The 24498-nt window shown below is 40.2% G+C and overlaps 1 protein-coding gene across 8 annotated transcripts in view; it reads right to left on the bottom strand.

The window, feature by feature from the left end:
* arhgap12b (Rho GTPase activating protein 12b) overlaps window positions 1-24498 on the bottom strand; it is a 189526-nt gene that overhangs the window by 70789 nt on the left and 94239 nt on the right. For 3 of the 8 annotated variants that reach the window (XM_059971961.1, XM_059971959.1, XM_059971958.1), the window contains exons 4-7: window positions 22060-22200; window positions 21400-21480; window positions 5440-5565; window positions 1324-1407 (exon numbers count right to left, since the gene is read on the bottom strand). In XM_059971961.1, coding sequence (XP_059827944.1) covers window positions 1324-1407; window positions 5440-5565; window positions 21400-21480; window positions 22060-22200 — 432 coding nt within the window. The remainder of the gene's footprint in view (window positions 1-1323; window positions 1408-5439; window positions 5566-21399; window positions 21481-22059; window positions 22201-24498) is intronic. The other 5 variants (XM_059971960.1, XM_059971962.1, XM_059971964.1 and 2 more) reach the window with 5 other exon arrangements.

Here is a 24498-nt window from a genome sequence, read left to right as displayed (position 1 = left end):
TAGATTCAATGAGATGGACAAAGGTAACATTAAAGGATTCCTTTAAAAAAAATGAGAATAACAGCAAGGCAAAGAACTCCAGACAACAGCATAAACAAGTCACTTTGCTAGTTACGGACAAGTGCACATAGATAGCATTTACAAAAGTTAGTATGTGGAATTTGAAACTTGCAATCATGCAGGTGTTCAGTAATAGCAAACACTTAACAGGAGAAGTTGAATCAGATATAAATGGTAAAAAAATATTTAGGATCTAAGCAATATTCCTTAAACTTTTCTGATATGTTAAAGCAAAGCTCCTCTTCGGCAGTTGTAGACAGGCAGTCATTCATGGGTGGTGGCAGAGAGTTAAGAGTTTATAAAGTATTAGCATAAGTAACAAGTTGACGATGTCAAGGGATGCAGTGAAGCAAAATGTAACAGACAAGAAATATAATATATAGCTTAGGAAGTATAGTTCAAAAAGCATTCTAAAATTATATTCTATGGAAATCACATTATTATGATATGGCTACACTAGAATAGCTAAAATGGAAGCTTTTTTGTTGGAAAGCTATCTGACAATATAACAAGTGAATGTAGAGAAAGTGCACAATTATATCTCCATAGAGTGAAGAACTCAAGCAAATCAATCTGATATCCACTGAGAATATTATTTTATGTCAAAAGGCATAAATTAACAATATTTATATTAATCAATGTTAAGAATGATTTACTGTACTTTAGATTACCAAGCATTTCAATAGCTCATGCAAATGTTGGGTAATGATGTAATAATTCAAAACCAGATGAAAATATGAAATCAATCAGGATAAAATACATTTTATACATTTAGATATGCAAATATATTAAAATACAATGTGTTGGTTAATGACAAAACAAATTTAGCCTTAATCAAAATTCAGAATTACTAAATTTTCTGGTTCTTTCAGAAGTTCATAAACTTTGTACCAGTTCTATAATGACCTGCCTATTTCACATACAGATAAAACAACTAACTAGATTGCCACTCACACAATCAATAACCAAGAAAGCAGAAAAGTGATTTGGAATAATAACAGACACAACGCAATACACTGCAGAAGTGAAACAAGTCAAATGTAACAAAACACATTCTTTTCATAATTTAAATGCCAGGTTAAACAGTTTAGCCATCAGAACTGTTGAAGGCTGATTTGCAAAAGCTACCACTTGTGAATTAATAATCTTACAAGATTAGCTTTAATCAAATTGACAGTCAATATAAATTTACGAAATGAAGGGAATAATGGGAAATTTATTTATATTTTAGGGTAACTTGTATTAAAACAGTAAAATACTAACTTGATCAGGGTGCTGCGAAAACAAATGCGATGATGGAGCACAGAGATGTTCAGAGGAATTGCGCTTGTGCTTTTTGGAAGTGAACTGGAAAAATCAAAATGTTTCTCGTTGGTTACTCATTTATCCTTATATTTTTTGCTTATATTGTATTCCAATTCCTACTTCTTACTTATTATACAGCATTTTAATATTTTTTCTGGTGACTCTTGTTTTAATTATTGGTAAAGATTAATTTTTCTTTTAGCTTGTCATTTATCAGAAAACACCCAAGAATATTTTTGAAAATAGTTCCCTAATTAAAATCTTTTTGTTGCAATGAAAGGTACTTTTCCAAGCATCACTGGAAATTATCAAGTATAGTAACTACAGAAAAATAATTTGGCAAAGCTGCTTACTATTCTTAATTAGTACTCTACCCTTGCTTCAACTCAACAACTTTTGAAACCCAGGTATGTCCCTTTAGACTTAGCTGTTCCAATAAACCTTTGGGTACTCTGCTTAAGTTTACAGTCATCTTAAGCCTATAACCAGCATTTGCAGAACTAATTGGCTTATGTTTAAACATGGCATTAATTTTTTAACCATTTTCATTCTTCATTTCAAATCCTTTGGTGGTCTCTCCCTATGCATTGTATAATCACTGCCAACCGTATTAAAGATTTCCAAATTATTTGCACACTTCAAATTCAGGCCACTTAATCATCCCTGGGTCTAATCAATCATTAGAAACCATGTCTCAGATCAAGGTCCAAGCTCTGTAATTCTCTAACACATCCACTTCCTTAGCTCCCTTTTTACCTTAAGGTTGATGATTAAAACATACTTCTTTGTTCTAGTTCTTCTATTGCTTGATGTTAATATTTGATAATACTCCAGTAAAGTGCCTTGAAAAAGGTGCTATATATAAGTCCTCGCCCATTGTTTAATCATTCTGTATAATGGCTCTTATAAGTCATGATCCAGCTTCAGGCACTATTAGCCTGGATCATGCTTACTGACAACAGTGGAACCATTTTATCTCTGCAGTGGGCTCATAGATTTCCAAGTAACCGTGATCAACCAGCGAAGGCAGAGAGGCTACTATATCTGACTTCCTGCTCTGCTGTTAAACTCACAAGAACCCAGCAGCAAATCACCATGTTGGAGACAAAACTGGATGCTCTTTGCATCCAATCCCAAGCTATCCTGAGAGGAAAGAAGAGCAAGTCAGCACTGCTGGTTTACATTTTACTCTGCTATTTTTACACTATTGCTACCAGTTTCAAATGCTTTAATTTAAATTGCTTTATGTTAAACTTCAGAAGTTTTACTTTAAACTCATACATTCTTAAACTTATTGACTCTTGTTGAAAATGTACCCATTTTTGCATTTTAATATCAAATAATATAATTTAGATATCAAAAGTTTTTAAATGCTTTTAATTGCCTTGCCAGGACTTTTTTGTAGGCATAATATGAGATCCTAGTTTTCCTCTCTAAAACCAAAGTCATAAGTGACATACAGTATGGAAACAGGTGCTATGGCCCACCACAGGGCCCCTGAAAATAAAGAAAGCAGGAAAGAACTTAGGGTGTCAGGAGAGCTAAAAGGGACTAAAGTGAAAAGGAATTCATTTCTGAAAACAGAGGAAGTGGGCAAGATTCTAAATGAATGCTTTGCATTGGTAATTACCAACAAGGAAGACATTAAAGGATAGTGAACTCAAGAAGGGGCTATTGATATTCTAGGGCAGGTTGATATAAAAAATCTGTTGAGTCTTTTGAAGAGTATTAAGATGGACAAGAACACAGAGCCTAATTTCCAGTAATTGAGAGAGTCAAGGAAAGAGACTGCTAGGGTCTTGACAGAGATCATCATATCCTTTTTAGCCACAGGCAAGATCCCAAAGGACTGGAGAAAAGCTAATGTTGTTCCTTTGTTACAGGAGAGCAATAGAAACAAACAAGAAAATTATAGGCCAGGGAACCTTACACCAGTGGTAGGAAAATGACTGGAGAAGATTCCTAAGTATAAGATTCACTCACATCAGGAAAAGCCCAGATCTTTCGGGGATAATCAGCAAGGCTTTATGCAAGAGAGGTCATGTCTAACTTACTTGACTGTTGTTTTGAGGAAATGGAGATGATTGTAGGATAGGGCAGTGGATCCTGCCTAAATGGATTTTACTAAAACATTTAACAAGGCCTCTCATAGTAGACTGATTCAGAAGAAGCACAAGGGATCCATGGTGACTGAGTACACTGGACTCCAAACTGGCTTGGCCACAGAAGACAGATTGTGGTGGTGTAGGGTTGTTATTTTGACTTAAGGTCCATGGCTAGTAGTATTCCATAGGGATCAGTGTTGGGACATTTATCTGTTAAATGGCTTGGAGGGATATGTACATGGGTGGATTTGCAAGTCTGCATTTGACATGAAATTGGTGGAGTAAGGATAGTGAGGAAGCTTGTCAAAGTATGCAGCAGGATATAAATCAGGTGGAAATATGGGTGAAGAAATGAGAGACAGAAGTCTAATCCTGAACATAAAGGAAGCAGGAAAGAACTTATACTGTATCAGAAGTTTTGTACTTTGGGAGGTCAAATGCAAATGAAAAATGGTAAGACCCTGAGAAGTATTGATTACAGAGGGATTTGGGATAGAAATTAATAGCTCCCTGAAAGAGGCAACACATACATAAAATGGTAATGAGACATACAACATACATCAGGATATTTAGTACAAACGTAGGCAAATCTTGTATAGCTCTATCAAACTTTGTTGTTACTGTAATGCTTTACAGTCCCAGCAACCTGCAATCAGATTCCACTACTGACTGTAAGGAGCTTGTACAATTCCTCCATGACCGTGTTGGTTTCCTCCTACATTCCAAAGATGTATGGGTTATGGCTGGAAAGCTGTGAGCATGCTCGTTAGTGGCAGAAGCAAAGTAACACTTGCGGACGCAATGACACATTTCAATGTTTTGATATACATGGGACAAATAAAGCCAATCTTCCTTTAATCATTCTCTTGGGAATATTGTGTGCAGTTCTCATCTCCACATTACAGGAAGGATATAGAAAATTTGAAGAGGGTGCAAAAGAGGTTCAGCACAATGTTGCCTGGATTAAAAGAGCATTACTATAGGGAGAGGTTTGACAAAATTAAACTGTTTTCCTTGGATTGCCAGAGGCTAAGGGGTGACAAGATACAAGTATATAAAATTATGAGAGGTATAACTGGTGTAGAATGGAAATGATAAATACTAGAAGGCAAAGCTTTAAAGTGAAGGTGGGGGAAACTTAATAAATATCTATGAGGCAACTATTTTTGTGCACAGAGAATGGAAGGTGTCTGGAACACCTGGTAAGGGGATGCACTGGCAACATTTAAGAGACATATAGGTAGGAACTTGATCAGGGAATAGACATATTTAGCCCCTATGCAGTCAGGTGGGATTAGTTTAAATTAGCATCACGTTCTGCACAGAAATCACCTTCAGCCCATGATGCATTCTGTGTTGTATTGTTCTATGCTTCCTTGTTTGCAGCAACCATCAAGTGCCCATCTACATTAAGGGACAAGTTGATGCTGCAATCATTCCACTAAGCTTCAATTCTGTTGGTGTGACCAATGTGTGATGCCCTGAACAGCAAAGTGCAAGTTCAGCTACACATCAACTGCACTGGAAGTCACTAGGAACTGCAAATGAAGAAATTGTGTGTGAAGGCCTAGCATTGAAAAAGATAGACCCAACAGCTGGAAATCAGAGCGCAAATTGAGAAGATGATTTTTAACTTTAAATGTTCTGCCTTGTATGCATTCTCTCAAAAATATCCTCTACACTTACACCTTGTCTCTGTACACTGTATTTTCTCTAGCACTTTATTCCACATTCCTTTATTGTCTTCCTTTGAACTACCTTAATGCACTGATGTCATTACATTTTCTGCATAGGTGACATGGAAAATTCACTAGACCCTTTATCTTATCTTCCTGATATCCACCAAGGAGACAGTAAAGCTTCCCAAACAAAAAACTCATTATGAAAGAGTCCGTTCTCTGAATTATCCAGCACATAAACTGATGACATCTGTATTTAACAGATTATGATTTAAATTGCAACTTCCTACCTTTTCAAGGTCCAAGTGACTAACACCGTATGTGCTGTGTCGCCAATTGGTCAATACTAAAGGTTCTGGCTTCCTATCCAAGCTTCTGCTTTTGCTAATAACTTCTTGCTTTGCTGGGACGTTGTACTGTTAATTCAAAATAAAAACATTGTTAATTATGTTTGCCAATACACCAAAGCTAGCTAAATCAATCAAAAGCTTTATTAAGATGACAGGTAGAGAAAAGGCCAACTCCAAAGTAGCCTTGAATGCAGGCTTAGACTACATAGAAACAAAGATAATAAAGCAGATATGGAATTTGTTGCTTAGTCTTTCCAGCTCTCACTATGTTCTTAGTGCCTTGAAATCAACTACAAGGGGAAAGTCAACCTCAAAAATGGAGTATCAGTCAACACACACAAATTGCTGAAGATGCTCAGCAGGCAACTGTACTCTTTTTCATAAATGTTGCTGAGTTCCACCAGCATTGGATTAATTGGATTTCCAGCAACTGCAGATATTCTTTTGCTGACTCATTATCAGTCAATGTTCCCATCTACTTCTGATTTCACTTCTGATCTAATTTCTATCAATTTAATCTTATTAATTGATAGTAATCAAACAACAGCTTAACTTTTAAGTTGCAGTAATGGCCTTATCTAGAGCCCACATGCAAAGTTTAATTCTAATCTTTATTTCCCACTGAGAGAACATCAAATGACAACAGCAGCAAACATTTTTTTAGATGGATGGCTGATACAATACCTGCAGAATGTGGGTCACATGAATCACACATTTATAGTCTACTCCTATTTCCTATTCCCTTGTAAATGTAGCACTGAAGATATAAATGTACTTAACAATTGGAGAGCATTACTTTGTTACATCCCTTGAAATATATATCTGTGCTGACATACACATTTTACTTTGAAATTTAAAATATGCATGCAGCTCATTAGAAAAGTAACACTGAACACAATACATTATTACATGTTTTTGACCAAGTCATTTAAGAAAATTAATCAGCTTTGTTTCAAGGAGATTCAAACTTAAAAGAGTGAAATGTAACATTTGAAAATGAACTGTTGAATTTCACTTCTGATCTATTTTCTATTATCTATAGCATACATCTTGTGTCTGCCCAACACTACTACTACTGCACACGAGACCAAACACACTACTAGAATTGGTGAACAGGAATGAGCGGTAGCATATGAAATGAAGTGCTAAAGTTATGTCTCGAAATAAAACTCAGAAGGAAGGAAACTAATTTCTACAAGTATAAATGAAACCATGGACCAAAAGACCATAAGACATTGGAGCAGAATTAGGCCATTCAGCCAATCAAGTCTAATCCATCACTCTATCATGGCTGATCCCAAATCCTACTCAACACCATACATCTACCTTCCTACTATATTCTTTGATGCCCTGACCAATCAGAAAACTATCAACTTCCGCCTTAAATAGACCAACAGACTTGGCCTCCACTGCAGTCTGTGGTACAGCATTCCACAGCTTCACTACTCTCTGGCTAAAAAAATTTCCTCCTACCTCAGTTCCAAAAGGTCGCCCTCAATTTTGAGGCTGTGACCTCTAATTCTGGATAACCCCACCATAGGAAACATCCTCTCCATATCCACCCTATCTGGTCCTTTCAACATTCAAAACCCGGATTCTAGCACCACCAACGGCAACCCAGGGCATATTGAAAATCCGGTCTCCAGCACCATCAACGCAGGTTCCAATGACCATGGACAGCTTCGAAGCGACTGCGCAAATACCGACTGCGAATCCAGCCTTGAACTCTTCACATGCTACGATTGTGACTCCCGACTCCCCTTCCCCCACCACCACTCTGCCATCCCCTCTCCCTCAGATCCCATCGCCAGCTCCTGGGCTCTCAGAGGCTCCATCTTCCTCTCACCCTAACCCTTCCCTCCCCCCTCTGATCCCATCTCTCATCCATGCTGGGTCTTTACCATTCCCTCCGACCTTCAACTCTCTGAGGCAGAGCACTCTGTCTTCAGTGAGGGCCTCACCTTTGTCCCCCTTTGCCCACACCTCAATGAGTTCCGCGTACGCCATGACGCTGAACTCTTCTTCCGCCGGCTCCATCTCCAAGCTTACTTCTTTGGCAAGGACTCCCCTAACCCCACCAATGACCCCTTCTCCCGTCTTCAACCCTCCTCCTCTTCATGGACACTCTGGTCTTCTGCCTACTCTGGATCTCTTCATTGTTAATTGCCGACGGGACATCAACCGTCTTGACTTCACTACACCCTGTTCCAATTCCAACCTCACTCCTTCCGAATGCTCTGCTCTCCACTCCCTCCGCACCAATCCCAACCTCACTATAAAATCCGCTGATAAGGGGGGAGCTGTTGTTGACTGGCATACTGACCTCTACCTGGCCAAGGCACAGTGACAATTCTCTGATACCTCTTATTTACCCCTTGATCGTGACCCCACTAAGGAGCACCAGGCCACTGTCTCCTATACCATCACCAACCTTATCAGCTCTGGGGATCTCCCATCCACTGCCACCAACCTCATAGTTCCCACACCCCGTACTTCCTGTTTTTACCTCCTACCCAAAATCCACAAACCTGGCTGTCCAGGTAGACCTATTGTCTCAGCTTGCTCCTGCCCCACCAAACTCATTTCTGCATACCTTGACACTTTTTAATCCCCCCTTGTTCAATCTCTTCCCACCTATGTTTGTGACACTTCTCATGCTTTGAATTTTTTCAATGATTTTAAGTTTTCTGGCCCCCAGCACCTTATTTTCACCATGGACGTCCAGTCCCTATATACCTCCATCCCCCACCAGGATGGTCTCAAAGCTCTTCGTTTCTTTTTGGATTCCAGACCTAACCAATTCCCCTCTACCACCACTCTCCTCCATTAGCGGAATTAGTTCTTACTCTCAATAATTTCTCCTTTGGCTTCTCCCACTTCCTCCAAACCAAGGTGTAGCCATGGGCACCCGCATGGGTCCCAATTATGCCTGTCTTTTTGTTGGCTTTGTGGAACAGTCCATGTTCCAAGTCTATACAGGTATCCGTCCCCCTCTTTTCCTTCACTACATCAACGACTGCATTGGCACTGCCTCCTGCACGCATGTTGAGCTCGTTGACTTCATTAACTTTGCCTCCAACTTTCACCCTGCCCTCAAATTTACCTGATCCATTTCCGACACCTCCCTCCCCTTTCCTGATCTTTCTGTCTCCATCTCTGGAGACTGTTTATCTACTGATATCTACTATAAGCCTGCAGATTCTCACAGCTACCTGGACTATTCCTCTTCCCACCTGTCTCTTGCAAAAATGCTATCCCCATCTCACAAGTCCTCCGTCTCCGCCGCATCTGTTCTCAGGATGAGGCTTTTCATTCCAGGACGAAGGAGATGTCTTCCTTTTTTAAACAAAGGGGCTTCCCTTCTTCCACCATTAACTCTGCTCTCAAGCACATCTCTCCCATTTCCCCCACATCTGTGCTCACCCCATCCACCCACCACACCACTTGGGATAGGGTTCCCCTTGTCCTCACCTACCACCCCACCAGCCTCCAGGTCCAATGTATAATCCTCCGTAACTTCCTCCACCTCCAACCGGATCCCACTGCCAAGCACATCTTTCCCTCCCCCCCCTTTATGCTTTCCGCAGAGATTGCTCCCTACGCGACTCACTTGTCCACTCGTCCCCCCCCCCATCCCTTCCTACCGATCTCCCTCCTGGCACTTATCCTTGTAAGCGGAACAAGTGCTACACCTGCCCTTACACTTCTTCCCTCACCACCATTCAGGGCCGCAGACAGTCCTTCCAGGTGAGGCGACACTTCACCTGTGAGTCGGCTGGTGTGGTATACTGCGTCTGGTGCTCCTGGTGTGGCCTTTTATATATTGGTGAGACCCGACGCAGATTGCGAGACCGTTTTGCTGAACATCTACGCTTGGTCCGCTAGAGAAAGCAGGATCTCCCAGTGGCCACACATTTTAATTCCACGTCCCATTCCCATTCTGATATGTCTATCCATGGCCTCCTCTACTGTCGAAATGAAGCCACACTCAGGTTGGAGGAACAACACCTTATATACCAGTTGGGTAGCCTCCAACCTGATGGCATGAACACTGACTTCTCTAACTTCCGTTAAAAGCCCCTCCTCCCCTTCTTACCCCATCCCTGACAATATTTAGTTGTTTTTTTTTCTCTCTCTCTGCCCAGCACTCTGCCTGTTGTCCATCTCCCTCTGCTGTTCCCCAACCCTTCTTTCTTCTGAAGCCTCCCATCCCATGATCCTTTCCCTTCTCCAGCTCTGTATCACTTTCACCAATCACCTTTCCAGCTCTTAGCTTCATCCCACCGCCTCCGGTCTTCTCCTATCATTTCGCATTTCCCCCTCCCCCCACTACTTTCAAATCTCTTGGTATCTTTCCTTTCAGTTAGTCCTGACGAAGGGTCTCGGCCCGAAACGTTGACAGTGCTTCTTCCTATAGATGCTGCCTGGCTTGCTGTGTTCCACCAGCATTTTGTGTGTGTTGTTTGAATTTCCAGCAACTGCAGCTTTCCTCGTGTTTGCCCTTTCAACATTCGATAGGTTTCAATGAGATTCCACCCCCCCCCCCATTTTTCTAAATTCCAGTGAGTACAGACCCAAAGCTGCCAAATGCTCCTCGTATGTTAACCTCTTCATTCTTGGAATCATCCTCATGAAACTCCTCTGGACTCTCTCCGATGACAACACATCCTTTCTGAGATATGGGCACAAAATCGCTGACAAGTGTGGTCTGACTAGTGTCTTATAAAGCCTCAGCATCATCTCCTTGCTTTTAAGTTCTATTCCCCTTGAAATAAATACCAACATTGCATTTGCCTTCATTACCACAGATTCAACCTGCAATTTAACTTTCTGGGAGTCTTGCACAAGGACTCCCAAATCCCTCTGTACCTCTGATGATTGAACCTTCTCCCCATTTAGATAACAGTCTGAACAATTGTTTCTTTTATCAAAATGCATTATCATTCATTTCCCAAAATCATTTTGTCTACTATATATCCTGGACTTTCCTACCCAACAGCATTGTGAGAGCACCTTCACTAGAAAGACTACAATAGCTCAGCACTAGCTTCAAAGGCAGTTAGCTGCCAATGTTGAGTTCCCAAAAATGAATAAACCAAAAATATTCAGACTACATTTGAAATAGTGACATCAACTGTACAACACATGCCAATATAATCACAGCAATGTGTCCATCAGCTTCAATGCAGAGCACATCTTTTGCACAAAAGGTCACTTCAGAGGTCCGTGTTATGGAAAGAATACCAGTTCAAATACTATAATTAAAATTCCGGAAAGAAAAATTCAATGGATAAGAGTAATATTGAAACAGGGCATGAGAGGAGAATGGAGTGAAGCTTCATGTTGAAATTTGATGTCATTTTGATATTCTACTTCTTAAAATAAGGAAATAGAGACAAAAATTATTAGACTAATGAAGGGCTAAATTAGAATGAATTTTCCAACAGTTATATCAAAATGGATTGCCCCAACATAAACTATTGATAGGGAAATTATTTGAACAAGGAAACAAATCCGACAGTTTAAAAACATTAGTTTATATTTAAATTGATTAGTAAACTTATGTCACCAGTGTAAATGTTATCATATCCATGTAATCAATATTAAGATTGTTTTGCACAGAGATTATCTTTGACTGGTTACCTTATTTTTGTATCCTCCAGCAAGTCATAGGTGTTTCCATTGTACAATGCAAAATTTGCGAGAGGGCTTCAGAAAGATCCCTCCAAAGCATTGATGCCATGCCTGAGAGCAGCAGGCAGACTAAAAGATGTTGCATCATTTACCGTTAGCTACAACCTAAAGGACTGGTTTTCGCTATTTGATCAGATTTTCAATCTCCTTCCTATATGCTGATTTGTCACCGTCTTTGATTCAGCATATGATAGTGGTGTCATCAGCAAACTTGACTATGGCACTGTAGCTGTGCTTAGCCACACAGTCGTATGTGTAAAATGAGTAGAGCAGGGGGGCTGAGCATACAGCTTTGTAGTAGTGCATTTGTGCTGATTGAGATTGCAGAGGAGATGCTGTTGTCAATCCATATTGACTAGTGACAGCAAGTGAGAGAATCAAGGATTCAATTACACAAAGAGGTATCGAGGCCAAGGTCTTTAAGCTTATTGATTAGTTTTGAGGGGATGAGCATAATGAATGCTGAGCTGAAGTCACTAAAGAGATGTATGCATCTTCGCTGTTGAGATGTTTCAGGGTTGAGTGAAGAGCCAATGAAATGACATCTGCTGTGGACCAGTTGTGCCAGTAGGTAAATTGGACCAGGTCCAAGTTGTCTTTCAGGGAGGAGTTGATATGTTTCTTCACCAACATCTCAAAACACTTCACTGAATATCACAGGTCACCCCATGCACAGAAAATATGTTAATAATTTCTCCACACTATTTTAACTAAGGTACCTCAATATTATTGAAATCTCAGAGAGCAACCCCCTCCAACCCATATAAGAGGGGTGACACTCCAGGCTAGGAACTGCTAATCTGGACTGTTAACTCTGAAACTTTCATCGTTTCCCCATAGCAGGTCATGCTCTTGAAATTCCTTATGGTACTAACAGCTTCAAAGAATGCCTCTCTATGCACTTTCCTCCATTTTTCCTGCAAACTCATTTCATCTTTAAGCCTACATCTTTTAAAGAAACAACCATATGTAATTTTGTTTTCCTTGCATTAGTTAATGCCATCAACCATTCCTATTCTTTAGGTTCGGAGGACTTTTCTAATCTGGCAGCTTGACACCTCTCTTCAAAAAACAAAAAGCTAACCAATGTCCCTTGCATTCCCACACCCCAGTTTCCTCTCAAATCCCCTGGAAGTGTTGTAAAATCACAAACCTCTGCCAATCATATCTGAAATGTCTTGCTTTGGGAGAGTAAAAAAGTCCATGGTTAAGGTGAGATGCACCTTTGATTATGCTTTTTGCCCTGCCCAGTCAGTGTTTATGGTAGATACATAGTCACTCAATAGTGGGCAATTGGGTGCTGATAATCTGCTGGGCAATTTTCACCACCCGCTGGAGTGTTTTGTGGTTCCATATGGGACTGAGATGCAGTTGGTGAGTGTGCTCTCAATGGTACAACAGTAAAAGTCCGTCAGTATCCTGGGACAGAGGTGAGCTTTCTTGATGCTCCTCAGGAAATAAAGGCGCTTGTCTCACTGCTCCTTTTCACCTCTTTATACCAGCTACCTTTCTTACACTCTGTTCTGACAGAATCTTGACCTTAATTTCTCTAGCATTTCGTTTTTGATGTTAACAAACAAACAAGGAATTTTGCTTGCTGTTTTGTGAAACAGGCTGAACAGAATTTATATCCAAGGGAAAGACAACTCTTCTGCGTAGACATCATATTACAATGTATCAGGAAATTTTTGGGACGCAGACTTTCATCTTCCATGACGTGCACTTAACATATGAGGCAAACTGAAATGCAGAATTTCTTTTGTGTGTCTTCCTCCTGAAAAAAATACAATAGTGTGTATTTTTTGGCAGGAAAGAACCAGAAGACCGATGACAAACTATGGATAATGATGCTTTTTAACTTCTGAGAGGTTTTCAAAAACAAAATGTTCAATTACAGGAAGTACAACATTTCCTTCTTGCACATTATCACAAGATTGGAAATTTAGTTTTAACTGGAAAATAAAATTCACAGTTTCTGCATTCTTCCCATATTTTAGAATTTTTGTCAATGAAAATCATATCCATTGGTATCTGGTGAAACCAAATTGCATTAATCACCTCCCTGCCTTCTGCTATCGCCACTCTTCCCTCCTTCATCTGCCTATTGCCCTTCATCTGGATCTACCTATCACAACGGGAACAACAGCATCTGGCAAACTGCAAGAACATCAAACCCCAACTCCCCCTGCACAGAAAAAAAACATACAAATTGCGCCAAATTTAAATCACTCCGTGAGAATATCAAACCCAAACCACCTCCCACCCCCAACAGCTCAGATGGCAACAAGAAAGAATGGGCAAAAACACAGAATATAAAAGATATAAAACCAAAAAAGAGACCAGTCCAGTCCAGTCCATAAATTGAAGAACTTCAGTAATATCCTCTGGCAGTCTGAAGGTGAGGGAGACCACTCAAATAGAGGCAGAGCAGGGAGGGTGATAGGAGGTCACACACAGACACCTTTCCAGCAACAGCGATAGATAGTATGTTTCTTGCGGTAATGTGCAGAGCAGTAGGCATATCAAACAGTTATGCATCCAGATAGGTATGCTGTCTGTGGTGATTTGTTAAAACTTGATAAGGGTCAACAGAGACCAGCCAAATTTCTTTACCCCTGCCCATAACATGGACTCCTTCAAACTTTCTTGCTGTCTCCATAAAGCAGCCAACATAATCTAAGATCCCCCTCCCATCAATCAGGCAGAAGATACAAAAGATACTGAAAGCATGTACCACAAGGCTTAAGGACAGCTTTTACCTGACTGTTATAAGACCGCTAAATGTACAATAAGATGGACTCTGGATCTTACACCTTAATGTCTACATGAACTGTACTTTTTCTGTTCTGTAATACTTTATTCTGCACTATTATTGTTCTACCTTGTTCTGCCTCAATGTACTGTTGTAATGAATTGCTCTTTCTGCACTGTGTGCAAGACCAGTTTTTTTGACTATACCTCAGTACATGTGACAATAAACTAATTTACCAGGAACCCACTTTAACTTAATGCTAAGTGTAGCACTTTTCCATAAACAGCTCTTTCCCCAGCAAGGGTAATTCAGAACAGCTGCAGACATTATCTTCCATGCATGGAACACTACGGTACATATATTTTTCACCAATTGAAAATGTATTTTATAAACATTGCATGTATGCTGGGTCAAGCTGAGAGCAAAAGCAAAAAAAGTGAATTCGATTTTAAGAGTCACAAAGATATTCCACATGAAGGTTGCCAAGAAAATAAAGTGAGGAAACATCTGTTGGCTTACATTTCTACTTGATCAACAATAGAATAAACTAACAGCTGACTAACTGGATATACTGATACTCAGTGGAGCAATTTTGTCAGCTTTGAGTTTGTGATAGGAGTGCTTTCACATTTTCGTTCCCAGTCATCAATCCAACAACTTTACATTCCACATTTTAACCACCAACACCACCCCTCCCCCACCATTTAGCCCCAATCAACATTCTCTTACTTAAGAGAATGAGTTATTAACTAGATCAACAATGAAGAATTAATTAGATTGAGATGATGTTTAAAAATCAAGACTTGGATAGCAATAATCCCTGCCTTCTATATGCTTCAGAACCTGGACTAGTTAATGCAGGCATCTCAAGACACTGGAAAGATATCAAGACCAATTCTGCAAAACCTTCCAAATTCATATGATTAAATGAATCAGTGGCAACATGCACTCCAGGCCAATACCAATGTTGTTACAAGAAGAGGTTTAAATGAACAAAGAGAAAATTCAGATGGTCATGGTCTACAATACTCTAGAGTCAGCAAGGATGTTGCAATCACTGAAAAAAGATGCAGTATCCTCAGCAACTTTAGGGAATCCACTCCCAAGTCATTTGAGGTGCCTGGAACAACATTGAGAGTCTGAATCTATGTACGTGGAACACACAGTGCACATGTAACAATAACATCTTATCTTTAGAAGCACTGAATAAATAGCTAAAGAAGCGCACCATCCTGAAATTGAAATTAAGTATTCTTTAATTATAGGTAAATCGGAGGTTTGTATTAAGGAGACGTGCAAGAGAAACATGTGGATTGCTGCACTTTAATGCCCATGTATCAGTGCACTCAATGAAATCATTACTTTGTTGATTTAATTGACATGGTTTGTGCATCATAAAATTGCAGCCCATATCCTAAGGTAGTGTGACAATGATCCTATCAGGTGTTACTGCTAACTGGGAGCTTAGAACTAAAAAGAAACATAGGAATGAAGGTGATGGTAACATGTTAACTTAATTTCCATCTTTTTCTCTCAAGTTCGTTATTCCAAGTGAAGAGTATACATTGTAGGTAGCCAATATTCCTTAATTCCAGTCCTCCAAAGGAAACATTTGCTGGATAAATCCGATTGGGAAAAATATCTTTATAACAATGATCAATGCTCAAAAATTAACAGTGAAAACGTATATAGAATTTATCTCACTAGATTTCCTACACCACATGCTCTAACCTATAAAATATGAATTTGGCAAAATAATTCTAACATGAAAACTATACTAACTGATGTAATAATGGGATTAAACTACAAATCTGAGAGCATATATCTGAGAGATCTGAGAGCATATAATGAACTATGGAAGTATTCAAATTGCAGAGAAAGATAGCTGTGGAATTCCATTTCTTCTTCACAATAATACTAAATAAATTTCATTTATTAGCCACCAATGCAACTGGTAAATAGGATTTAAAGTTCCTTTAATGAGCCTAGAATTAGCACAAATATCATTAAGTAGTCAAAATTATAATACAGAAAACAATAACAGCTGCTTTCCACAAAGCAGGAGCACTTTTCTCAGTTCTGATGAAGGATCCCAGAAATGTTAATTGGTTCTTTTTCCACAGATGCTGCCCAACCTGCTGAGGACTTTCCAGCACTTTCTGCTTTTATGCCAGAAGAACATAATATAAAGGAGCAGAATTAGGCCATTTGGCCCATTGAGTCTGCGCTGCACTTCATCATGAATTTTCCTCTCAGCCGTAATCTCCTGCCTTCTTCCCCATATCCCTTCATGCCTGATCAATCAAGAAGCTATCAACCTCAGCCTTCAATATACATAAGGACTTTGCTTCCACAGCTGCCTATGGCAAAGAATTCCACAGAAAGAAATTCCTCCTCATCTCCATTCTAAAAGTCCTGCTTGGTGACGCAATAATATCAGCGCCGGACTCCAGAGCGAAGGTTGCCGAGTTCGAATCCAGATTCTAACTTATTCCGTATACTATGCAAATACAACACCTTCAGTTGTTTTCACACTTTGATTTTGTCTGTCTTTTGCATTGAAACTCACCCTGTTGACTGTAATTTTGCCCTATTAACAGCCTCTCCTCACTACATATTGCCTCTGTTTGTAAATCAGCTACCCCATCTTCAGCACTATTATCCACCATTCGCACGACTTTTCTTGCATGGAAATACAGACAACTCAGGGCATTAGTCCCACTACGCTCAACCTTTTGATTCCTAACTTTGTCCAAGGTCTTACCAAAATTTGCCTCCACAATCTCTCCACCAACTGTTCTGGCACTCAGGTTCCATCCCCCTGTAACTCTAGTTTAAACCCCACCGGGCAGCATTATCCTGATACAATATTAGCTCCCTTCCAGTTCGGGTGCAAACCATCCCTTCTGTACAGGTCCCACCTTCCCTGGGAGAGAGCCCAATGATCCAAAAATATTATGCCCTCCCTTCTTCACCAATTCCTTAGCCACATATTAAACTGTACAATCTTCCTCGTTCTAGCCTCACTAGCACATATCATATGTAGCAATCCTGAGATCAGAATCCTGGAGGTCCTGCCTTTAAACTTAGTATCTAACTTCCTGAACTCCCTGTGCAGAACCTCATCACTCATTCTATCGTATCATTGGCACCTACATGGACCATTACTTCTGGCTATTCACCCTCCCACTTAAGAATGCTGAAAACTCAATCTGAGATATCCTGGCTCCTGATACCTGGGAGGCAACATATCATCCAGGAATCTCAATCTCGTCCACAGAACATCCTGCCCGTTCCCCTAACTAATGAATTCCCGATCATCACTGCATGCCTCTTCCCCCACTTCCCTTCTGAGTATCAGAGGCAGACATTGCCAGAGACCCAACCACTATGTCCCTCCTCTGTTAGGTCATCCCCACCCCCCTCCCCAGAGGGGTAATCTGCACTGGCTCCTTAACCCCTTTCCCCTTCCTGTCACCCAGTTTCCAGTGTTCTGCACCTTGGGTGTAATTAACTCTCAATATGTCCTAAAAACCCCCTCTTCAGCCCCCCAAATGATCCAGGGTTCATCCATTTCCAGCTTCAACTCCATAATGTGGTATGTTAGAAGCTGCAGCTGGATGTATTTCTCACAGATATAGTCGTCAGGGATACTGGAGGTCTCCCTGCCTTCCCACATCCCATAAGGAGCATTTCACTATCCCGCCTGTCGTCCCTACTGTCCACAGCTGAGCAGATATAAAGGAAATGAAATAACATGAGCGTTTCTTTCCTTTGCTTTCTCTGAGTGAAGCCTCTGTTTGCTGAAGCCTTGAAGAGCTAATGCCTCAAGATCATTACTCTGACTCTGTCCACTCCAACAACAGCCGCTGTACTTGCCTATGCCTTCCTTTAATTTGTTCTTACTAATCAATCCCCAATGCTGATTAGTCGCTGCTGCTGCTGACCTGATTGAACTCCTGTCCTCTCCAAACTTCTGATGCCTGGATTGGCCGCTTGTCAAAGTTCTATATTCGAGTCCTCTTGAAATGAATGCTAACATTGCCTTTGCCTTTCTTACCATAGACTCAACCTGCAAATGAACCTTTAGGGAATTCTGCACAAGGACTCCCAAACTTCTCTTTCTCAAATTTCAGCGTGAATTCAATCATAATTACCCACCCCTAAGGCTTCCTTTACCTTCTCTCTAATCAATTCTAGTTTATTGCACAACACCCAACAGCTGATCCCCTAGTGGGCTCAACCACAAGCTGCTCTAAAAAGCCATCTCACAAGCATTCTAGAAATTCCAACCTGATTTTCCCAATCTACCTGCATGTTGAAATCCCCTACTGACTATTGTAACATTGCCCCTTTAGCATGCATTTTCTATCTCCCGTTGCAAGTTGTAGACCACATCCTTACTACAGTTTCGTGGCCTGTATATAACTCCCATCAGGGTCTTTTTACCCTCGCAGTTCCATAGCTTTATCTACAATGATTCAACAGCTTCTGATCCCAAGTCACCTCTTTCTAATGATTTGATTTCATTTTTTAATTAACAGAGCAATGCCACCCACTCTGCATTCCTGCCTATCCTTTCGATACAATGTGTATCCTTAGACATTAAGCTCCCAACTATAATCTTCTTTCAATCATGATTCAGTGAAGCCTACAACATCATACCTAGCAATCTGTAACTGCTGGAAACTCATCCATCTTATTCCGTATACTACGCACATTCAAATATACCGTAAATTCCGGACTATAAGCCGCTACTTTTTTCCCACGCTTTGAACACTGCAGCAACACTGTGGCCTATACTACGGTGTGGCTAATGCATGTTTTTTTTCATGCCGCCAAAAACATTTTGCCTCGTAACAGTAGACTGTTATGAATCCCGTAACTGGAGAACTTACCAGCAAAGATAGAGAGGTCCGTTGAAGTCTGATGTCACTATTTTCAAACGTTTTATTTATAAAGGGACACAAAAGTAGGGTTAATACATACATTTAGATAGTGCACATCGTCAACACTCAATCTAAAGCGCGGGTATAGTAATACTCATCTTCAAGTGAGCTCTGCTGTTGTCTAGGGGTTAATAGATTGTCCGTTGGAAATATAAAAGTCACTCAGAAAGTCTGCCGGCCTCAGCCCGTTGGAAATCGCTGGGTTTCACGTGGGGCGACCGAGAGAGAGAGATTGGGGGAGAAGAGAAAGAACTTGCCGAGTCTTGATGAATCTTCCGTGAAATCGGGGGAGCGTTGGTTTCCTCTCCCCGATGTAAGTTAAAAGCGGTTTCCTGTGATTCCAGCCACAAATTCCAATCCCGGAATCTAACGCACGTGGCTTCCTTCAGAATGGCTTCCCGCTGCTGCGGGACCACCCTCTCGTGTCTTCTGGGTGCATCTGAGGGGCTGTCCCCCTGAGACTCTCCTTTATACTTCCTCACGGGGTCACAGGAGTCAGTCAGGTTGGGATGATGCAGTCTCTCTCTCAACCAGCCCACCTTGCCCGAGGGCTTTTCACGTGGTCTCCATGAGACAATAGTCGCTGTCGCCTTATTCTGTATCCAGGGTGGAACGTGCAATTTGTATTGTTATGATCCCAGCCCCCTCCTTTGTGAGAATCGCAAGAGCACCCGTCGAAAGGTGGGGGGGGGGGGGGGGGGTCAGTAGACCCAGTCGGGGGGAGAGAGAGAGAGAGAGAGAAACGTGTCAAATTGCAGGTCCCACCAGGGATACAGAATAACAACAGCGACTATTGTCTCTGAATGTTTGTATTAACCCTACTTTTGTGTCCCTTTATCAATAAAAACGTTTGAAAATAGTGACATCAGACTTCAACGGACCTCTCTATCTTTGCTGGTAAGTTCTCCAGTTACGGGATTCGTAACAGCACGTTTCTCTCTCTCTTTCTCCCCGACTGGGTCTACTGACCCCCCTCCCCCCTTCCACGGGTGCTCTTGCGATTCTCACAAAGGAGGGGGCTGGGATCATAGCAAGACCAATAAAATTGATGAGTAGTTCACAGAGGTCCAATGAAATTGTATGATAAATCAAGCGCACTTTCACAATTAAATTATTGTAAATCAGTCATTTGTACTCACCCTCATCAACATGGAAAACACTCGAAGAAAAGCATATGATGCAGCTTTTAAGTTAAAGGCGATCAATAACTTTTCCTGGTAGGCTGCAGTATATATATTTTTTTACCAGTCGTTAGGAGATATTGGAATGTTGTTCGTGCACTGTTCAGTAAAAAAGTATATGCAACGTAATTTGTGTGTTACCGATACGTAGGTATATTTAAAAGTAGCTGTGTTACAGGCACTGTTCGAAAAAAAGCATTTGCAATATGTATTTGTTTATGTTACCATACGGATTTAATTAAAAGTTAAAAAATCCTCACGTGTAATATCTTTCTGTGTAAATATCTCATATTACAACGTGGGACACCTGCGGCTTAAAATCCGGTGCAGCTTATACAAGTACAAAATTGATTTTCTTTCTAAAATTAGAGCGTGCGGCTTTTAATCAGGTGCGCTCTGTAGTCCGGAATCTACGGTAATACCTTCAGTCCTGTATTCACCCTTTTCCATTCTATCCACCTTTCATGTTGCAACTCATCCAGGTGACTGCAATTTTGCCCTATCATCAGCTTCTTCTTGCAAGGAGTCTCACAACACATTACCTCTGTTTGTAAACCAAGTACATCTTCAGCACTCCTGTTCCCATCACCCTGCAAAAACTAGTTTAACACCACCCAAACAGCTCTAGCCAACCTGCCCACAAGGATACAGGGACCCCCTTACGTTCAGGTGTAACCCATCCCTTTTGTACATGTTGTACCTCCCCAGAAGGTGCCATTTTGCACAAAACATAATCCAACAAACAGCAACATTTTTAGAACAGTTGGTTAGGAGAAAATTGTTAGCCAGGATCCCAAAAAGCTTTTCTGGAAATTGTCATGATATTTTTTTATGCACACCTGAGACAGGAGAAGGGTCAGCAATTTAACATCTTTGCTGACAGACTCGTCCAAAACTGTTGCAATCACTTAATAGAGCAGAAATGGCATCCTCAACGCTTAAGTATCCATTCTGAAGTTCAATTCTATATCCTTCTAACCTAAAACAAAGACTAACACCACTAACCATAACTTCCATTTAATAATAGAAAAATATGCTCTTGTTATGGTGCTTTAATTAAGTTCACCTTTACACAGAGACAAATCAGCAGACAAATATCCCCCATACAAAAAAAACAGCATTTTTAAATGATTAGTCTCCCAACTCCCTTCAGCACGGATGCCAAAATGTTCATGCTTGTCTGTAGCTGTGATTTAATATTGAATTTCTTATTTAAACCATGGATCAAACATATGAAATCCACAACTGAAAAGAAAACATCCACCTCAAAAGGTACTCTAAAAGCTTAGTTATCCTCAAGCATCTGCAAAAGTAACAAACTCACCTGCGGCAATTCCCATTCAGATTTGGATCCATCAGCACGATAATAATATGGCCGACCTTGATCATCAATATGTTTCATCCACTGTAAACAAAAACATGCTCACATATGCTTGTATATCTGTTCATGGGATTCATCACAGCCTAATTCTTACATCATATGCATAATGTATCTGTAAGATTACCATACCAAAACCTTAATACAAACTCCTAATGGCTGACTGAAAACACTAAAATAGAGACAAGTGAAATCATATTATATAAACAAAATAATTATATTTAAAAATATCTGTTATCAGGCCAACAAGTAAGTTCAATTTCTTTCAATTGCCAAGCTAAAAAGTGTACAGCTCTTTATACCAAATAGCAGTGCATTGTAAGTTCTTGTCCTTTAAAATGGATCTTTGTTTTACTGAAAATAGGATAAATAAGCATTCAGACTGATTGATTGATAGAATGTCCCCATCTACTTACATCCACTCTAGCAGTCTATTAATTACCATGAACAGGAAATGGAAATTTGTCAGAAATAGTCAATCATATCCACTGAAATTTTCAATGCATGTATGTCCATCATTATAATTTACATCAGTAGAAAGAGCTGTACAAATGAAGAGTAAGCAGGTGCACAGCAAATCAACAAGAAGAAAAAAAATCAAAGTACCTTTTCATTAGTATATTCATTAACATACAAAGTTTGGCCACGATCATCCAATTCTTCAGACCACCCACGTGGTGGCAAATCAAACTGATTATCAGAATGGCTTGAGTAAAAGCTGCGACAGTTCTCTTCCGTGATGTGATACTGGAAGCATTTAGAGAAGTAACATGTTGTGCTTTATGTGTCTGATTATGTAAGCTTCAGGCATTTGAGAATGCTGTTACTGAAAAAATACAGAAGTAGATGCAGGTTTCCCTTTGACAGAAAACATCCCCTTAATTTAATGTCAAAATAAATGCAAAGCAAATTTCTGAGTCCTGCCACCATTACCTGGAATCATAACAATTATTTCATTTTTTTCCAGAAAGCAGCTGAGATCCTTTAAATCAATCTACCAGTCATAGTAGTAGTGCCATTTTATACCCCTATCTTGCCCAGCCATTTTGGTCTGATTTGTCACTTTATCTCTGGTGACAACTTTTAATTTCTCATTTTCATGCCTGAATCTACAGCTTCATTGACACACACTTGCCTTCATTTATCTACACCTATAGCCACTTAAACATTCTCTTTGTCAGCCATAGCTTCATCTACCTCAGTCATCCTTGTTTTATCTCTGTCCTCCTCTGTCTTTCTAAAACATTCCTGAAAATTCAATTATACAGTCATGCCAGTTATCTTTTGAGTTTGTGGTCTTATAAGAGTCCAGGAATATTCCATGTTAAAACAGGGAATATTCCAGGACTATGGGAGCCAGAGTGCCAGAAATCAGTCAGAATCAAAAAGTTGAGCATGGTGTGAATAATGTTCTGTGCCGTGTATATTTCAATGCAAGAAGTATTGTAAGAAAGGGAGATGAGCTCAGGGCATGGGTCAATATTTGGAATTATGATACAGGTGTCCTCCGTTTTTTGAATGTTCGCTTTACGACAACTCGCTGTTACAAAAGACCTGCATTAGTACCTGTTTTCGCTAACCAATGAGGATTTTCGCTTTTACGAAACAAAGACACTTGCTTTATACTTGTGTTTACCCCGAGAAAGACTACAATGACTGTGAAGCCTTATGCGGGCAGTTGTTTGCGCATGTGTATGTGTGTATGTGCGTAGGCATGTACGTGCACATGCGTGTACGTGCCGATTTTTTTTTTCTCCAAATCAACTTTGGCTTGCTGTCTTCCTGATATTGATAAGTGAAACTACACTGCACCTACAATATTTCTACTTTATATAGGGTGTATATTATTCATGTCATTCCTGCTTTTACTATATGTTATTGTTATTTTAGGTTTTATGTGTTATTTGGTATGATTTGGTAGGTTATTTTTTGGGTCTGGGAACACTCAAAATTTTTTCCCATATAAATTAATGGTAATTGCTTCTTCGCTTTATGACATTTCAGTTTACAAACAGTTTCATAGGAACACTCTACCTTTGGATTGCGGGGAAAACCTGTATTGCAGCCATTAGTGAGACTTGGTTGAAGGAGCAGCAGGACTGGCAGTTCAATATTCCAAGGCTCCATTGTTTTAGACATGACAGAGTAGGAAGGATCAAAGGGAGAAAAGGCATAACTAGTTAGGGAAAATGTCACGGCAGTGTTCAGTCACAACAGTGAAGAACTCATCTAGTGAGTCTTTATGGGTGGAACTGAGGAATAGGAAAGTTGAGATCTCAAGGAGGCGCTCATGGCATGAGGCACACTTAGGCTTTGCTCCATTCCTTTATACCCCTAATCACCCTTAAGTGCCTTACTTATACCTACACTAAAGGGGTTTATATTGCAGATATATTCTTTGAGCCTTGATTTTAGTTTGCTGGAAATGTATACTATAGCACGAGAAGCTAAAGACAGGAAAGACTTTAACAGCAATGGCAAAAACAATGGTGACGCTAAACCACCATTTAAGCAAGTCCCTCTAACTCTGGATGTAATTTCCAAACTTCTAAATGAGAAACTAGTTGAAAAACTAGATGCAAAACTCAGCCAAAAAATTCTCCTCACTCGAAGGAATTTTAAAGGTGGTTGAAGACAGTATCAAATCGTATAGATGTGAATTTGAACAACAACAAACAAGAATTTCAGAATTCGATGAAGCCACTCAGAGTGATCGTAAAACTGAAACTTCGGAACAAAAGTTATCTTCAACCTCTCAAGTGTTGGAACGTTAAAAATCCAAAATTATCAATCTCGAAAGATTGAAATGTTGAAAGATTGGAGCGACTGGACTTGTATGCACTGGAATTTACAAGGATGAGAGGGGATCTGATTGAAACATATAAGATTATTAAGGGATTGGACACACTGGAGGCAGGAAGCATGATGGGTGAGTCCAGAACTAGAGGCCACAGTTTAAGAATAAGGGGTAGGCCATTTAGAACAGAGATGCAGAAAAACTTTTTCACCCAGAGAGTGGTGGATATGTGGAATGCTCTGCCCCAG

The sequence above is a fragment of the Hypanus sabinus genome, chromosome 6 (assembly GCF_030144855.1).
Source record: "Hypanus sabinus isolate sHypSab1 chromosome 6, sHypSab1.hap1, whole genome shotgun sequence".
Lineage (NCBI taxonomy): Eukaryota > Metazoa > Chordata > Chondrichthyes > Myliobatiformes > Dasyatidae > Hypanus > Hypanus sabinus.
Note: the sequence above shows the minus strand (reverse complement) of the source record. Positions and strands in the feature narration are given on the sequence as shown.